A 16,013-nucleotide genomic window follows, 5' to 3' on the forward strand; every position below is an offset into this window, starting at 1 on the left:
ACTTTTACAAATTTGCCTTAAACTTAACATACAATTCCAACACCAATCAAACACTACCCAAATAAAGTAGTTTCTTGGCTGAATATATCAAAGAATGCCAGTGGAGAAAACACTGAAAACATTAGGGAACTAGGATATGGATACCTTTAATACCATCTTTTCTTCCTCCTCCTCCTTAATCTACTGCTATCTATCTCCATGAGGAACTTGCCATTACCCCAAATACAGCAAATGCTATTGAGAAGGTTTTTCCTGTAGGATACAGGGTTATTGTTTCTTAAATGGTTGCTGTAGACATTGCCAATATTTCATATATGAGAAGGATTCTAACACAAAGACACATAGCTTATCATTATTATTTTTTTAATATATAGGTTCTGTGAGACTTAAAGGTGGCAAAAATGAGTTTGAAGGCACAGTTGAAGTTTATCTGAACGGAATATGGGGAACGATCTGCAGCAATCATTGGGATGATACTGATGCATCAGTGATATGTCAGCAGCTTGAACTCGGGTAAGTGCTATATAGCTCTTAATTCACATTGGGTTATAAATGGTACCTTACTCCTACACATTGTAAGAGTAAAATGGAGGTCAGTTCTCAGTTGTCTATATTAGCGGATGTCACAATTGCTTGAAATAATTTATTCACTAAAGTTTGATAATTCCAAAGGAAACATTACTTTTATCTGGAAAGCAGGGACAGTAAAGAATGTATGTAGTCAATGACTTCAGTAGAAAGCCAGTGGCTTTAGAAATCATTTAAATAACTAAGTAATCAAAACAAGAAAGTTCTGAAAATTTCACTTTAATATAAAAAACAGTTTTCTGTGCTCTGGTTCTAGAAGGAAGATATAAAATTGGGATACTAGTTTTCTCAGGGCACTCTAAAATAAGGACAAAATCTTAATTATGAACAGTTTCTTTTTAAAAACAAAGCAAAACACTAGTAATTGAATCTTTTTTGTAGGGAAATATGCCCTATTTTTTAAAACAACAACAACAAACAAATATTTTATATAGGTGATTGAAAAGCTCTGTGTTGCAGCTGAATACAGGATCAGACTCCTGATGGAGCATTTCAGAGTAATTGCCATTCTCCATCTTTTTTCTTTTTTTTTAATTCTCCAGCTGTATTGGTTTCAGAGACAGCCTAGAAATCTGTGTTCAGCTGCTGCCATCTCAAGATATGCTGAGTCTTCTTCAGCACCCCGTAAATAGCAACTTGCCTTGTTTCTGTGTCCTTGCCTCTGGTGTTCACATAGTCTCTCTCTCTCTCTCTCTGTACTCTATGCCACTATTCTTCTTTTCGGCTTCATTTCGAACAGTTTTCTAAAAAAGTGAAAGGTGATGCTTAAAGCAGGAACATTGAAAAACAGAAAAGAATTATTAGGTCTATGGAATCTGTATTGATGCTACAGTCCTGCATGCATTACAGATTTTCTGCACAGAATGCGAAATAGCATTAAATTAGCATATAGATTGTTGCAACATTATTATTTTTTTCAGTTCATAAACTGAGGCAAAATACTACGTTGGGAGCATGACAATCTATACTTGCATTGCCTACAATTACCTACGTGGATATGATCCGCATGTAGGAAACCCATAATGTTTGGATATAAGTGGTCCTCTATTATTCATGCACAAGTCCCAGTTTAATCAATGGCACTGACCTGCAGATAACTTATGGCGGGATTGCACAAAGATTGTTATATAACTTTGTATTTATGGTCTTGGGTGATTGCCTGTTGTGTCTCGTGCAGTGGAACTGGTTCTCCCTAGAATAATTTGTAACACCAGTTCTTGCCTTGACATAGCAGGTGGTGGTTTTAGAATAAGAAGAGAAACTGACGACAAAGAAGACGATGAAATCTTGAGGGTGGATGAAAACACACACCACTGAACACAAAAGAAGCATGTTAAGGACTGTTGTTCTGTTCAAATGGGATAGGCCAACACTTGCCCAGGCCCAACCTAGCCCAGATCCAGCCTCAATGTACTCTGTGAAATTCCTTGTTGTTGATGAAACTAACAATTATACTGTAAATATAAACTATGCATTTGAATCGTTCTCAACTTGGTTTGAGTTTATTGAACCATACATTGCTTTAACATCTTCCTGAACCATGTGGAGAACTGCTTCCCACATGAAGTTCTACCCAGAGAGTTGCATTTTCATATATGCTATGAAAAAAAAATCCCACAGTTGAAGAATTGTCCTACATTGTGGGTCCAACAGTCAAGAAGCTGGTTACAGCATGTACTGTAGAAGGATGTGAAGGACAGATGGGGCTCGTCAACCTGGGAAGGCAGCCCATCTAGGAGAAAAAAACCACTGCTGCCTTGTGGGATATATTTGGGAAAAGAAAAGTCTAAGGAGTAAACCCTACACAAATCCAGAGTGGAGTCCCTAAGACGGCTGGATGGCACCTTGTATACCTCCTTCCGGCAACTCCTACAGGCAAGCTGGTGCCAAATGTATTGCTTTGCTTTCCTTTGGACCACATCAGCAAGGCTGAGGGGGGAGTCTTGTCATCTAGGTAGCCCAGGACCTCCATGCACACTGCCACGGCTTGCACGCTGGGAAAGTTACTTCAGTGCTGCTAATGCAGTGGTTTGACCTCAGCCCTGTAGGGACATTCATTGTCTCTTGAGACAGATACCAACAAAAAAGAATCAGGAGTACAGACTCTTAAAGCAAGCTCATTATTTAGTAAAATGGTAGGGAATTTTATATGAATAAACTTTAAGTCCACCCTTTCACATTTGATTATCCCAGTGGCGTAGCGTGGGGGGTGCCGGCCACACTGGGCACAACATCTGGGGGTTAGGGTTAGGGGGCGCAAATCCACGGGTTAGGGGGCACAAATCACTTGCCTTGCCCCGGGTGCTGGCAACCCACGCTACGCCACTGGATTATCCTTCTCTGACAGACTGGAACATAAATATTTAATTAATGCCATGTGACCGGTTGGCATCAAAATAATGAAAAATCAGCAGGTTGCTATGGATACATTATAGAAGTGATTAATTAACCATTTGCAACTTCAAGGGAGTTTTTCAGGAAATAATGAACACCCAAGTGAAGTTGCTGTATTCATCTGTTAATCCTACTGGGTTATTTACCTCTCTTCAATACATATTTGATCGTAAAAAGATTTTTTAAGAGGGTGATGCTTGAATATGTGTATTTTTCAACTGAAAGCAACTCTGCTAAATTCAAGTTGTAACAAAAGATTGGGGAATGTTAAATGGAACAAAGCATGACAAGTACAATGCTGTATTTAATGCAGGGCAGAGCGGTGTGTGTTTGGAAGAGAATTCTAGGGCTGCTGTGGCTTTCTATAGCCAAGCTATGATTCCTGGCTAAGGTCACCTGTGCTTCTTATTAATCCTATCCCATACTGAATATTACAATGGTGTCACCAGTAGTGGTACTACTAGGGCAGAGGACAGGGAGGCCAACAGTAGGTGGAAGCAGAGTTTTGTCAGCATCTTTCTCCTTGTTAAGTTCTACAAAGGTAAACCTGAGACCATTGGGGAATCTGACAGCCAGGTCCACCCTTGGACTGGTTGTGCACAAGGAAGCAGGCTAGCTCAGACTGAGGTTGGTGGGGCAGTGTCCCATTTGCCCTCATGGAGCAGTTTCCATTGCCTGTCACATCCCACAGAGTAAGGCTGCCTTGATTGTTCTTTTGTGTTATGGCCCTTTTAAAAAAACCAAACAAACCAAAGCTTTATTGGGTTTGCTTAGAATACATGCAATGTGATGTTAACTAGAGATTATTCTACTCTTCTTAAAAGAGTGGCCAGTTTGAACTGACTCTGAGCTGTTTTGTAATGTCTAACATTAATCTGCACATGCCAAACCAATTTATACAGATATGTGGATTAGATGAGATCAAAGTCCTGCCCATCTGGAGGTTGCAATTTTGCTTATGGTTTTAGCTGTGTGTTACGTGCAATTTCTCTATCTGGTTTTCATATAAAAAGGTTTTTGCTCCCAGATTTCTCAAGGTATGAGCGATATAAGCTGCCAGCGAGTCTGCTTGAATTATCTGTTTGATATTAGGATGGTTTCAAAATGAGCAACTAATTTCCATATAAAAATGGAACACATTGGGCTCTCCTAGGCTGCAACCTTCACCCGAGTGTGAATACCTGGTACAATGTATGGAGAAGGCTGAAGAAGAGATGCTGATTCATGTACATTCATCTAGAACCTTAGAGCTGACTACTTGCCTAAATAGCTCCTGGAACTAGAACTCATATTCTGTGCTTCAGTTTTTGGAGCTTACCAGTGCCTTCTAGAATTCTCTATAGCATGATCCAGTGCAGTGCGCTAGTGCAGTGCACTACAGTGCACTAGTAGTATTTTAAGAGTGCTTCCAGCAAACCTTCAAGCTATTTTTAAAATTCATGTACATTTAAAAGAGACAGCTTGGGGGATTGGCATGAAAGTTGCCCGTTGGAAAAGTTGCTGAAGAAATAGTCTGTCTCTATTGGCAGCTCATGTGAGAATTTTAAAAGCGATATTGGAGTTCACTGCAGATAAGGGAATATTTAAAACAACCCATTTAATTTATAATCTCTCTTCACGAAACATCCCAGAGTGATGAATCATAAAAACATCATAAAGCATCAATAAAAAAATGAAAACAATTTCAGATCCAGTACACATGCATATACATAATATCCACTGAAAGGCTTAGTTGTGCCTCAGAAACTGCAGTGAAGCATGTGCTATTTAATTTGGAATAGTACATTAACAAGGGGTTTCTAGTTATCTCAGTTGCCTTCCTCATTGCCTATGTTTGTTGCTTTTCCCACAGGGAGAGAGGCACAGCGAAGCACACCCCATTTTCTGGACCGGGCCTTATCCCTGTTTACTGGAGTGATGTACATTGCCATGGTGATGAAGAAAACATCTTACTTTGTGAAAAAAGTGTCTGGCAGGATGGAATGTGTCCTCAAAATATGGCAGCTGCTGTTGCATGTGGCTTTTCCCATGGTAAAATACAAGTACACATACATAATTTGGTTTTGCTTTATGTAAACAGCATAGTTATCTTCAGAGACGATTTAGTTTAAAATAGTCTTGTTGAGAACAGTTGGTGGCAAAGTAGTTAAGGGTGTGCTAAATAATAGCGTCATTATTCTCCTCCAAGTCGTATTTAATTGAGGCCAAAATACCCTTTGAACTAGCTGGAATTGTTTCACAATGGAGATTTTGAAGTCAGTATCACAGCATTAATGCAGAAGATTTTGTATTCAGGGATAATGATGATAGTTTCAAGGACTCCTTTCTCTGTTCTTTGGTGGTTTTCACTAGCCTTTTAAGGGACTCTTCAGAGGAAGGATGGACATGTTGATAACAACATTCCCTTCTGGGGTTTTCTGGCAGGGCCAGAGTGGGCAGGACTGGACTCTACAGTGACTAGGTCCAGAGGCTAATGTTGGTGGCCCACTGCCTTCTCTTTGTCTCTCTGTCTCCCTTTCGGCTGTACCTTCCACCACTTTTCCTCCTTCTTTTACCACCCACATGAAATTGGTCTGAGAACCACATAAGATTGGGCTGAGGACTGTCTGTGTCCCTATGGCTGCAGTTTGACCACCTGTGGTCTATGTAATGATTGCCCACCTTCTTCTTGTCTGAGTCCTTCTACCTAAAGGTGTTGTGTTTCAGGGCACTTGCCTGCACTCTTGACTGTGTAATACAATGGCTAAATATTTGTGAGCTTCCTTAATACCTTTGAAGTTCTCTGAGCATCACTAAAGCAAAGACAAAATTAAGGTGACTGGCACAATTCATTTTCTCTTGGGATCTAGAAGAAGAGGAAGAAGAGTTTGGATTTGATATCCCGCCTTTCACTCCCTTTTAAGGAGTCTCAAAGCAGCTAACAAGCTCCTTTCCCTTTCTCCCCCACAACAAACACTCTGTGAGGTGAGTGGGGCTGGGAGACTTCAGAGAAGTGTGACTGGCCCAAGGTCACCCAGCAGCTGCATGTGGAGGAGCGGAGACTCGAACCCAGTTCCCCAGATTACAAGACTACAGCTCTTAACCACTACACCACACTGGCTCTCTAGACAAAAGTAGTTCAAAGCAGGACCCTTAAAGGTGTCTAAGAATCAATCAAACCCCAAAGCCTGTAAAAAAAGATAGGGGATTCCACATGACACACAACACTATTCATCAATGGAAGGTGGAACACTTATGAGGCTCACATTGCTGCTTGCAAAATGACATCATGTCTCCCTGAACAGCTGCCTGCACCTCCTTGGGAAGGCATGCCTCACCCTTTGAGAATGATGCCTCCAGAATACATTGTGTGCATATATGTGCTTGTCTAGGCCAAAAATACTTGCTGGTGTTGCAATTTGTCACCTTCTGAAAAAGTGCATTCTGTACTTTTTTCTCTTTCCAAATAAAGCATCATGATTGATGATATTCAAACCATTCTGCTCCTCAGTGAGTTTGTCCAGCTAGAGGAGTGTACAGTACTGACACGCTTAATTATGTTACTGTATAGGAACTGCACAGATATGCAGATTTTTTTTTAGGGCTGCTTTGTTCTTTGTCAGACCATCATACGAAGAGCCTCAGTGGCATCTTTTTCCAGCCTCCAGTATATTTATATACAGGAGCAAAAATGTAATGCAGAAAATGATTGTTTCCTAAGGTACTGTACAGGGAAAACAGAACTCGTTGAGTACAGTGGATTGAAAAAGTCATGTGAGCAGGGCTAGTCTGGGCTATGCTTAGAATTCTGCAGGTTAGTTCTTGCAACTACTTTACCTATGAGCAATGCTAACATTTCCTTAGCTACAAGCAGGCCTTGTAATCCCATGGAGAAATAGTTACAAAATGGGCTGTATGCATATACAACCAGCAACTATTTCCACAGGTCAGGAGCTCTTTTTCTAGCTACTGTTACCATGTGGATTGCTTCAGCTGTATAAATGCACCTTTTGGCTTACATGGACATTGCTCTGTGTGAGTGTGTGCCAAATCATAGATTGGGGCTGCCTGCATGGCTCTGAACACAGCAGTGTTGCAAACTGAAGTAACAACTCTCTCAAGTAAGACACAATTGTATGCAATCTTGTCATTTGGCTTGTGCAATAGAACTTCCTCTTTCCTATAGCCGCCAATATACTCTCAGAATCTGCTCTAGAGGGCTGGAGGACTCTCCCGTTAAGTTCTTGGGAATGCACAGACAGAAGAGAGGAAGGGGAAGTCCTGCTGTGCAACCAGAACCTGGCTTTTGCAGCACTGGATAAAACTATGTTTTTAAATGAAACCCCAAATTTTAATCATCAAATAATGCAGAAGACTGGGGATAATACACATGGTCCAAAGTAACAGAATGTACATATGGAAGACCCTGATTAATTTGTTGCAAACAGAGAAGGAAGCACAAGGGCTTCATGCTTTCAATACTTCCAAATTTCCATTTTGACCATCACAGAGAAGTTGTGATTCAGTGATAACCATTGTTGAGAATGCTTCGCAGAGGCAACTGGCTAGCCCCTGTTTGAAACTTAAGTTCCTTTATTGTTATTCAGTTATAAGAAAGGATCACTACTAATGGGGTTTCCTTCACATCTGTCAAGTTTAGGAGGTGTGGAATTTCTGTTTCTGCAGTTGAAATTTCTGCTTTAGAGCTGCAGGAATTATTAACACTCCAGGCATGCTGTTGTGTTATGCGGTTAGTGATCTGAAATGAGCCACAATATTACTAGGTTGTGTCTGTTCAAATTACAAAGCCTTTGCTGTCCATTTGGTAGCAGCTGATCACTAATAACTGGGAAATGAAAACTTCATTTCCCTCCCTTCCTTATGTGTTTCATTTCAGACCCTGATTTTATCCCAGTCCGACTGGTTGATGGAAGCAGTGCTTATGAAGGAAGAGTAGAAGTGTATCATGCTGGTCACTGGGGAACCATCTGCGACGACCAGTGGGATGATGCGGACGCTGAGGTAGTCTGCAGGCAGCTTGGCCTTGGGTTAGTTTCCCCACCCCAGTATATTGTGTTCAGTTGAAAAAGAAAGCTAATCACTGCCAATGAACTGAGATGCAAAAGCAAAGTCAAATGCCTGCACCATGGTTTGAAATGGACCTGATACTTAGGATGGTTGAACAAGCAGCACCACTTGAGCCAAAACAGAGTCTTTTGACTACCTCAGGGTGTAACTAAACGTTGCTGATAATGTATAGACTCTAAGCTAAAAGGGCAATCTCATGTTTTGTTCTCCTTCTCTCTCATGCAACTTGTAGGGATAGTCCGTGTGTGGTGTGGTGCAACAGATGTCACTTGCAGGATCATCCTTGCCATCATTAATGGCAATGATGTCACACCATGTATTGAGTATCCACATACCACCTAGGAAAAAATCAGTAGCCCAGTGTGGCTTATTTGCATGACAATTCTCATATTTGTTCCGCCATGAATTTCATGTTGGCTGTAGGTTGTATATTGGAAGCAATCAGTGGAATGCACACATGAGGATAGATTTGAACTCATGCCTGAGAACTTCACAGGGAGCAGTCCCCTTGTGCTCAGTAGAGCTTCTGAGGCCATTTTCTAAACACTGCCCTCCACTTCTGATGTTCAGCATGTTGCTCCTGATATTGGGAATCTTTGGTTTCCAATATGGAGTGAGGACTGCATCTGTGTTGACGTGAAGAGAGACGAAGGTTCATGCACATGCAGCATCACTCTTTTGAGCCCAGCCCAAATCAACTATTAGTGTGCCACAGTTTATTGGTAATTTGTAATTTCGAACACATGCCGCATGCGAAAGTAGAGTTATATTTACGTTACTTTGAGGTTGACTAGCTTGCCTTTGTCCCATGAGTATAGTAAATTATAGTTGCCATTAAATATTCCCTATCCATATGCTTTTATGGGAGCCTAAGGACTAGTGAGCTCAAGAAGAAAAAGCAAGATGCCTTAGCAGGTAGGCTCATCATTCCTAGACTGAAATTTACCATGAGAGGAAATATATAGTGGCCGGGGGTGGATGGGCTAGGAAGAGACGCCAAGCTGTGTGTGTATGTATATCGTCTCAGTTAATCCAGCTGGAAATGTTCTGCAAATTATAAAATAAAGCCTCTTGGCAATGACCTTCCTATCTTCTCACAGCTTTCACTTGGCATTACTGTGCAATAAAACCCACCAGGATTAGTTTGCCAGTGACAAGAAGAGAATACAGCTCATCTAATTAAATACTTTCTGTATGCTAACCCCTCCCCATTATAGCATATGGATTTCCAGCCTGTGAGGGACTGCATAAGTATATTTTCAGCAGAGCATGTAGAATATCCAGAGTTAGTCATACTCAGAATGCACCTATTGTAACGAGTGGAGATTAAGTCCTTTTTGTATCATTGGGTCTCCTCCGACTTAGTTGGACATCATCACACATCTTTGATATATATTTTTTTTCATTCCACTGATATAATAATTATTTAAATGAAATGTTTTTGAAATGTTGGTGATACAGTGTGGTTTTGATCTGCATTGCTTTATTGTTTTGATTCTTTTTTAAAAATATAAGCTGCTTTGGGCACACATTTTAATGTGCATGGAAAAGCGAGTTATAAATTAGAAATGAAAAGGGATGCATTGCAATGTAAGTCCCCAGGACACAACTAAACAACAACAACAACAACAACAAACCACTGGCATTAGTGGTAGCTTTCTTCCTACTGCAAATAGGAGATTTGGGGGAGCAATTTTCAGCAAGACCACAGCAGGGGAGGAAACGCCTAAAGTATCCTTTCCTGTTTGCTGCAGTACACCCCCTGTAGCTGCAAGCTGCATTTTTTAAATAAATAAGTGCATATTTAGTGTGCCTTTGAATTTAACTTAATGTCTAGTTTGTCCTTTTGTTTCATATTTTCTGGCAGGTGGCAAAAGGATCATATGTTTTGCTCAGAGATTCATAAACTCTGCAGGTGTGACACTGAGGGTTGCTTCCTTGATTACCAAAAGAGGCAACCACCCCCCCCCCAAAAAAAACCCCTGTTGAGGAAACAGTCTGATGTATTTGCTTTAAATTGTAAGAAACAAGAGCCTTTCTTCCAAAACCAGAATCTATTATCCTTATATTAATTTCTCTTTGTAAATCACTATGAGACATTTTAAGTTTTTATTATTGATGTGTTGTTACAACAGGAAGTACATTCTTTCTTGCTGAATTATCTAATTTATCTCTGTTTTGCTAAAACTGTTCCCTTAATCTAGCACCAGCCCTTGTGTCTGCCAGGTCCTCTGAGTTTACGATACTCACTTTTGATAATCTCAACCTGCTTTAGGCTGTGGGCGAAGGAGACGGCCAGATGTCTTATAAACAGATTGAAAAACCGCAGCATATTTTTATGAGTCATGAAGGACATTAAGATAGAAGTTTTGGGGAAAGTAATCTAAAAAGAAACCATGGTGTGCAAAGCACTGTTATGTTTAAGGCTGGATTTTTCAACTATAGATGTCGTAAATGAGTGTCTGGCATTTTATATACAAAATGAGCTTTGCTTTCTACTCTCCCTGTTTTCTTTACACATGACCATGTTTTTCCTGCTTTTTTGGGGGCATATCTCTTCTATTGTCTATTAGCTGTTTGTTTCATTTTGGGGGGGAAATGCAAAAATAGTCTTATTTTTGTCTTCTTCATACAATTGACTAAACTAAAGAAGAACATGGGGTGGAATATTTATTTTGGTTCTGTTATGACAGAACCACTCTAATTTCCTGATAAAAATGTACACATTTAATGGGCAATGCAAAATGTATCAAAGGGTTCTTCTAAGAAATAAGCATCTTAAGTAACCACTCTGTTCATCTACTTGGATCAATATTGCTTTGGATTGTAGCATGTGTACCAAAGCAATACAAACCATTTCAGTAGCTAATTTAGAGGCACTTTCTGACCATTTGCCATCATTGATTCCTTGTTTGTTCATGTTTGTGCAGGGGGGTTGCCAAGGCATGGAGCCAGGCTTATTTTGGAGAAGGCTCAGGTCCTGTGCTGTTGGATGAAGTGCGTTGTACAGGAAATGAGCTGTCTATAGAACAGTGTCTAAAGAGTTCCTGGCAAGAACACAACTGTGGCCACAAAGAAGATGCAGGAGTTTCCTGCACACCTCTAGCAGGTAGGCAACAAAGGTTGCTGAAGTCTTAGAAGTCTATAGATTTTGGGTCAAGATGGAGTGAAGCCATGGGATGTGGGGCCAAGTCAGGGTGACATTTCAATGTATATAGTACAACCATTTTGGGATTAAATTATGAAGTTGGATAAGAGCAACAATGGGAAATGTGCCAGTATTAGGGCTCTCTCCCCTTTTACTTTTTTATAAAACCTTGCAAATTACTAGTGTCTAGCTGTTTAATGAATCTGTTGCAGCACATTTTATAGCACAGATTCTTTCCCCTGAAGTTGCCTCTTAAACACTACTGGCTCTTATTTTTAATGCTACAGATGGTGCCATCAGACTGGCAGGTGGGAAAGTCAGTCATGAGGGACGACTGGAGGTGCTTTACAACGGACAGTGGGGCACCATCTGCGATGATGGGTGGACTGAACTGAACACACATGTGGTTTGCCGCCAGCTGGGCTTTAAGTAAGGTCCATTTATGTGAGGAGGTTAATTACTTTGCAGATCACTGCTGATAATTTTCTGCAAAATGCTATTGTCCAGAATTTCACAGGTGCCCACTTAACTTCACTGTTATGTCCTAATCAGGAGTACATTTATCAGCAGTAAAACATTATTGAAAAACTTCAATTTAAAAGAAAAATGGTTAGATTAAGAATCTTAATTATCTTATTTTTGTCAAAAAAATTAAACCCATTTCTTAGTTGTCTTTGGTTTGGGAAGGGAGTGCACTTTATCAATTGAATCAGTTTGCTACCAGTCTCTAGTTCAGCAATCCATGTCTGAAAACAGTCCTACTGGAACAAATGTTTAAATTGCCAACAGAGCAGGCAGGTGCCAATTTTTAAAATGGGAATTGAGATCATCTGGGCTGGTGCAGACATAGCACTGAGCAGTGCTGTGGTATTGTACACTCCTTCCCACAAATCTAACTTTTGTGATGTGTGTATTTCAAAGTTTTATTTGATGTATTAAGAAGGAACTCAGGAACATTGTTGTTGACTTAAATGTGATTAGTCCTGGGAGGGAGGAAGAATTCACACTCCAGAAGGGGAAAAAAATGGAAAGTGTTTGTACAAGGCTAAGCGGTCAGCAGGATTATGTCTATAGCAGCCTTTAGTGTCAGAGAATGAAATAGAATTCTGTATATTGTGTCAAATGAGTGGTTAAATGCTCTGCTGAATCAGGGCCTTTAAAAAGTAAAACATCGATGGATTTCTAGCAACAAGATTTATTTAAAGGTGGTGGACACTGGACAATGTTACTCAAAATAAAATGGATGCTAATCGAAGTTGAACTTAATTGTGGCATGTACACTGGAACTGTTATTACATGAAATATTATTGTTTGTTTTTTATGTTGATCATATGTTCACTACCTCACTCACAATACAACTGCCAATCTATCTATGTGCAAACAGGAATGGGAAAAGTGTCTCAGAACACTACCCAGAAGAGAACATTGGACCCATCTGGCTGGATGATGTCAGCTGCTCAGGAAAGGAGTCTGCAATCCTCCAGTGTTCAAAGAGGGAATGGGGAAAGCATGATTGCAGCCACAAAGAGGATGTTGGGCTAAGTTGCTATAGAGATAACGACAGCCACAGAGCCTCACTGGGTAAGCTGCTCTCTGTAGATGCAAGCTTGGATACAGAGAACCAAGGGACCCCAAAGGTCTTTTAGTTTTCTGGTTCTTGAGCACCAGTCCATCATGCCACATAGCAAACCTTTTTGGGAAACTGAGGCTGCTTCTGATATGGCATGGGATGTGCTGTTTACAGGCAAAAAGTCTGAGCTTTTTGCTGGGCATATTGAAACCAGTGAGTAGCCCTTTGAATCTTGGCCACATTCTAGCTAGAAGAAGATACAAAGCAGCTTTAAAGATTGGAAACAGAATAGTTATACTGAGTATCCATTTTAAAAAGTTAAATCTGTTAAATTTAGAAAGGCAAGGAAGGAGAGAGCTGCAAGAGCAATACAGAGCAATGTCTACCTAGTACAGGAACAGGCTATTTGTCATGCAAATAGAGGACATTTTTAATCTGGTTACCATAGGCTTGTTCTGAAGCAGTTGAGTACTGGAGTAGCTGAGTTTTTTATTTCACAGAGAACTAGAGTATTTTTCTAGTGAAGCATATGCCCAGCCCTTGGTATGGTTTTAATGGTGAACTCCACATACCCAAGTGTGACATATAAATAAAGGTAAAGGGTAAAGGGACCCCTGACCATTAGGTTCAGTCGTGACCGACTCTGGGGTTGCAGCGCTCATCTCGCTTTATTGGCCGAGGGAGCCAGCGTACAGCTTCCGGGTCATGTGGCCAGCATGACGAAGCCGCTTCTGGCGAACCAGAGCAGCGCACGGAAATGCCATTTACCTTCCTGCTGGAGCGGTACCTATTTATCTGTTTGCACTTTGACGTGCTTTCGAACTGCTAGGTTGGCAGGAGCAGGGACTGAGCAACGGGAGTTCACCCCATCACAGGGATTCGAATCACCGACCTTCTGATCGGCAAGTCCTAGGCTCTGTGGTTTAACCCACAGCGCCACCCGCGTCCCACCCGACATATAAATAGGCATGTGAATAAATCCTCCCCATAGGTATGAGTTTTCGGACAACTTGCAGAGTGAAAATTGGAACGTGAGAAGTGTCTGGGAAGGAACTATAGTTATTCCAAAGAACAAGGAGCTGAGATCTTTTTTCTGCCAAGGGTCAGTCTTCTATGCAATGCATGCTATTGATGGGCAGGGCCATGGAGTTTGCAGAACTGCATAGCTCTTGTGCACTCTCTCTGCCAGCCCATTCACCACTCTCTTTGCCACCCCTGCAAAAGAGAGCAGAGCAATTGATTGGCAAGCAGAAGGTCCTAGGTTGAAACCTTGGCATTTCCAGTTAAAGCGTTATGGATAGCCTGACTAGGAAAGACCCCATACCTGAGGCCTTGGATGCTGTCTATCACAAGAGACAGTACTGGGAAATATGGACCAATGAAGAGAACTTCATATGTATAATATAGCTCAACAGCCAGCTACAGGTGTTTAAAGAACCTTGACCACCTAACCCCCAAGAATGGAAATGATTGATCTCATTTATCACCCCTGTTTATGAGGAGGAAAAATATAGGTTTCACCCTATGTTGGGAAATGGTAAACAGAGTCAAAGAACCAAAGAACAGCATTTAAATGAGAAGTAAACATAGTAATGAAGATTAGACAGCTTCTAAGGAATTTCTTTAAGAATTGCATCATGTCTTTCAACTTAACAAAGAGCTCTATTAAGTATATCTTGGTACCATACCAACTTTATAACTTGAGGCATACTGTTAAACAAATTATAGTGTTTACAGCATTATTGAACTAGAGTTTCTTTCCATCTTGCATGCTTTGCTAAATGAATTTCCAGTCATATTGTTACTCTTTCCCTCATCTCTTTTCATTGCTGTTCTTTTACACTTCTTAATATTCCAAAGCTTTTATTACACCAGCAGTATAATGTAAATAGTATTTCTGTGTGGGTGAGACAATGAGAATGGGAACACTTAAACCCCGAATAGCTGGGGTTCATATCATAGTGGCCATTCACATAGACACTAAATGAACATCTGTGCTGCTCTGTTCATGAAACTATGGAACTTAACCTGAGCTGGAAAGGGTCCAATATGGTTAAATACTGCCAGATGGTAAAATTCCCTTTGGGTACCTGAAAATTGTATTAATTTAACAGTTGTGAATGAAACTTCCAAGTAGTAACAAGCTGGTTGAAAATAAAATCTGCTCCATTTTACAGCTAATATCCTGTGTTGCTGCCCAGGTAATATGAGTAAAGTCTGAACTGAAATTATATTCTTGTAGAGTAAGCATTTCTGGATGATGACAAAAATGAGGTGAAAATTTTGACATTTTGGATGCAGTCATAAGCACTGATGTAGATGACGTGCAGGGTTGCTTCCAAATGAGTCATTTTAATGTGCCAAGGAAGTGCTATTAATGGATCCTTTCTTGTGTTGAAGCTGTTGTGTGACTTTTTCACCCTGTAGTCACTTTAGAACTTCAACCAGGATCACTGCACTGTGGCCAAGTGTAGTTAGAGCTGTGAGCTGGGTGTGCAATGATACAGAATGAGTTCCAGTCAGTCTGGATATACTCAGCCTGCATATGTTAAAATGTATATAATAAATTCAAAGGCAAGGATAATGTGACATTTGCTATGTTTGATTTCAATATGCGAGCAATTGTTAGTTTCGTCTGTTCTTTCATCTGTTAATGCTCTGTTGTGCATTAGGAAAATGTAATTTGAGCTGTTGTGCAACAATAATACATTATTAATAGCAGAAGACCTTTCTATGACACTGGCTGCTAAACTCTTGAGGAAACGTAAGGTTAGAATAAAATGTATTGATTGCATTTATGAGTTCATTGAGTAATGATGATCAGCCTTTGGCTGTAAAGGCCTTTGGGAATTGGCAGTCTGCCATACCGTTCTTCAGAGAAGATTAAAGTGTAACTGAGCCAGTCAAGGTTTTCAATTCCCTCTCACCCAAGAAACGTTTAGTAGTGCTACAGAAAAGCTTCAAACAGGGGAGTGTCCTAGATATGTACCAGGAAACAAACTACAAAACAAAGCAACTATACCTGTCAGGGGCTCAGGAGCAGAGGCACAGGAGAGGGAGGAAATGGAGAGCGAGGGGGAGGAATCCGAAGGGAGCGTAGGCGGTGACAGTGATCAGAGGGATTCCATGAGCCTCTCCAGCGAATCGGAAGATTCACAGAAGGGAGCGCCGATGGCCAGGGCAAGGGGGGTGCCAAGGGGGAAACCCCAGAAGGAAGGGGCCAGCGGGGACTCCCAGAGCAGCAGT

At 40.8% G+C, this 16,013-nt stretch overlaps 1 protein-coding gene across 2 annotated transcripts in view; it reads left to right on the top strand.

Annotated features, from left to right (window-relative positions):
• PRSS12 (serine protease 12) overlaps window positions 1–16,013 on the top strand; it is a 50,536-nt gene that overhangs the window by 12,128 nt on the left and 22,395 nt on the right. For both annotated transcript variants that reach the window (XM_083756466.1, XM_083756465.1), the window contains exons 2-7: window positions 375–513; window positions 4,835–5,013; window positions 7,859–8,009; window positions 10,980–11,158; window positions 11,485–11,626; window positions 12,582–12,778. In XM_083756466.1, coding sequence (XP_083612592.1) covers window positions 375–513; window positions 4,835–5,013; window positions 7,859–8,009; window positions 10,980–11,158; window positions 11,485–11,626; window positions 12,582–12,778 — 987 coding nt within the window. The remainder of the gene's footprint in view (window positions 1–374; window positions 514–4,834; window positions 5,014–7,858; window positions 8,010–10,979; window positions 11,159–11,484; window positions 11,627–12,581; window positions 12,779–16,013) is intronic.

This window comes from Podarcis gaigeae, assembly GCF_964106915.1.
Source record: "Podarcis gaigeae genome assembly, chromosome: 9".
NCBI lineage: Eukaryota > Metazoa > Chordata > Lepidosauria > Squamata > Lacertidae > Podarcis > Podarcis gaigeae.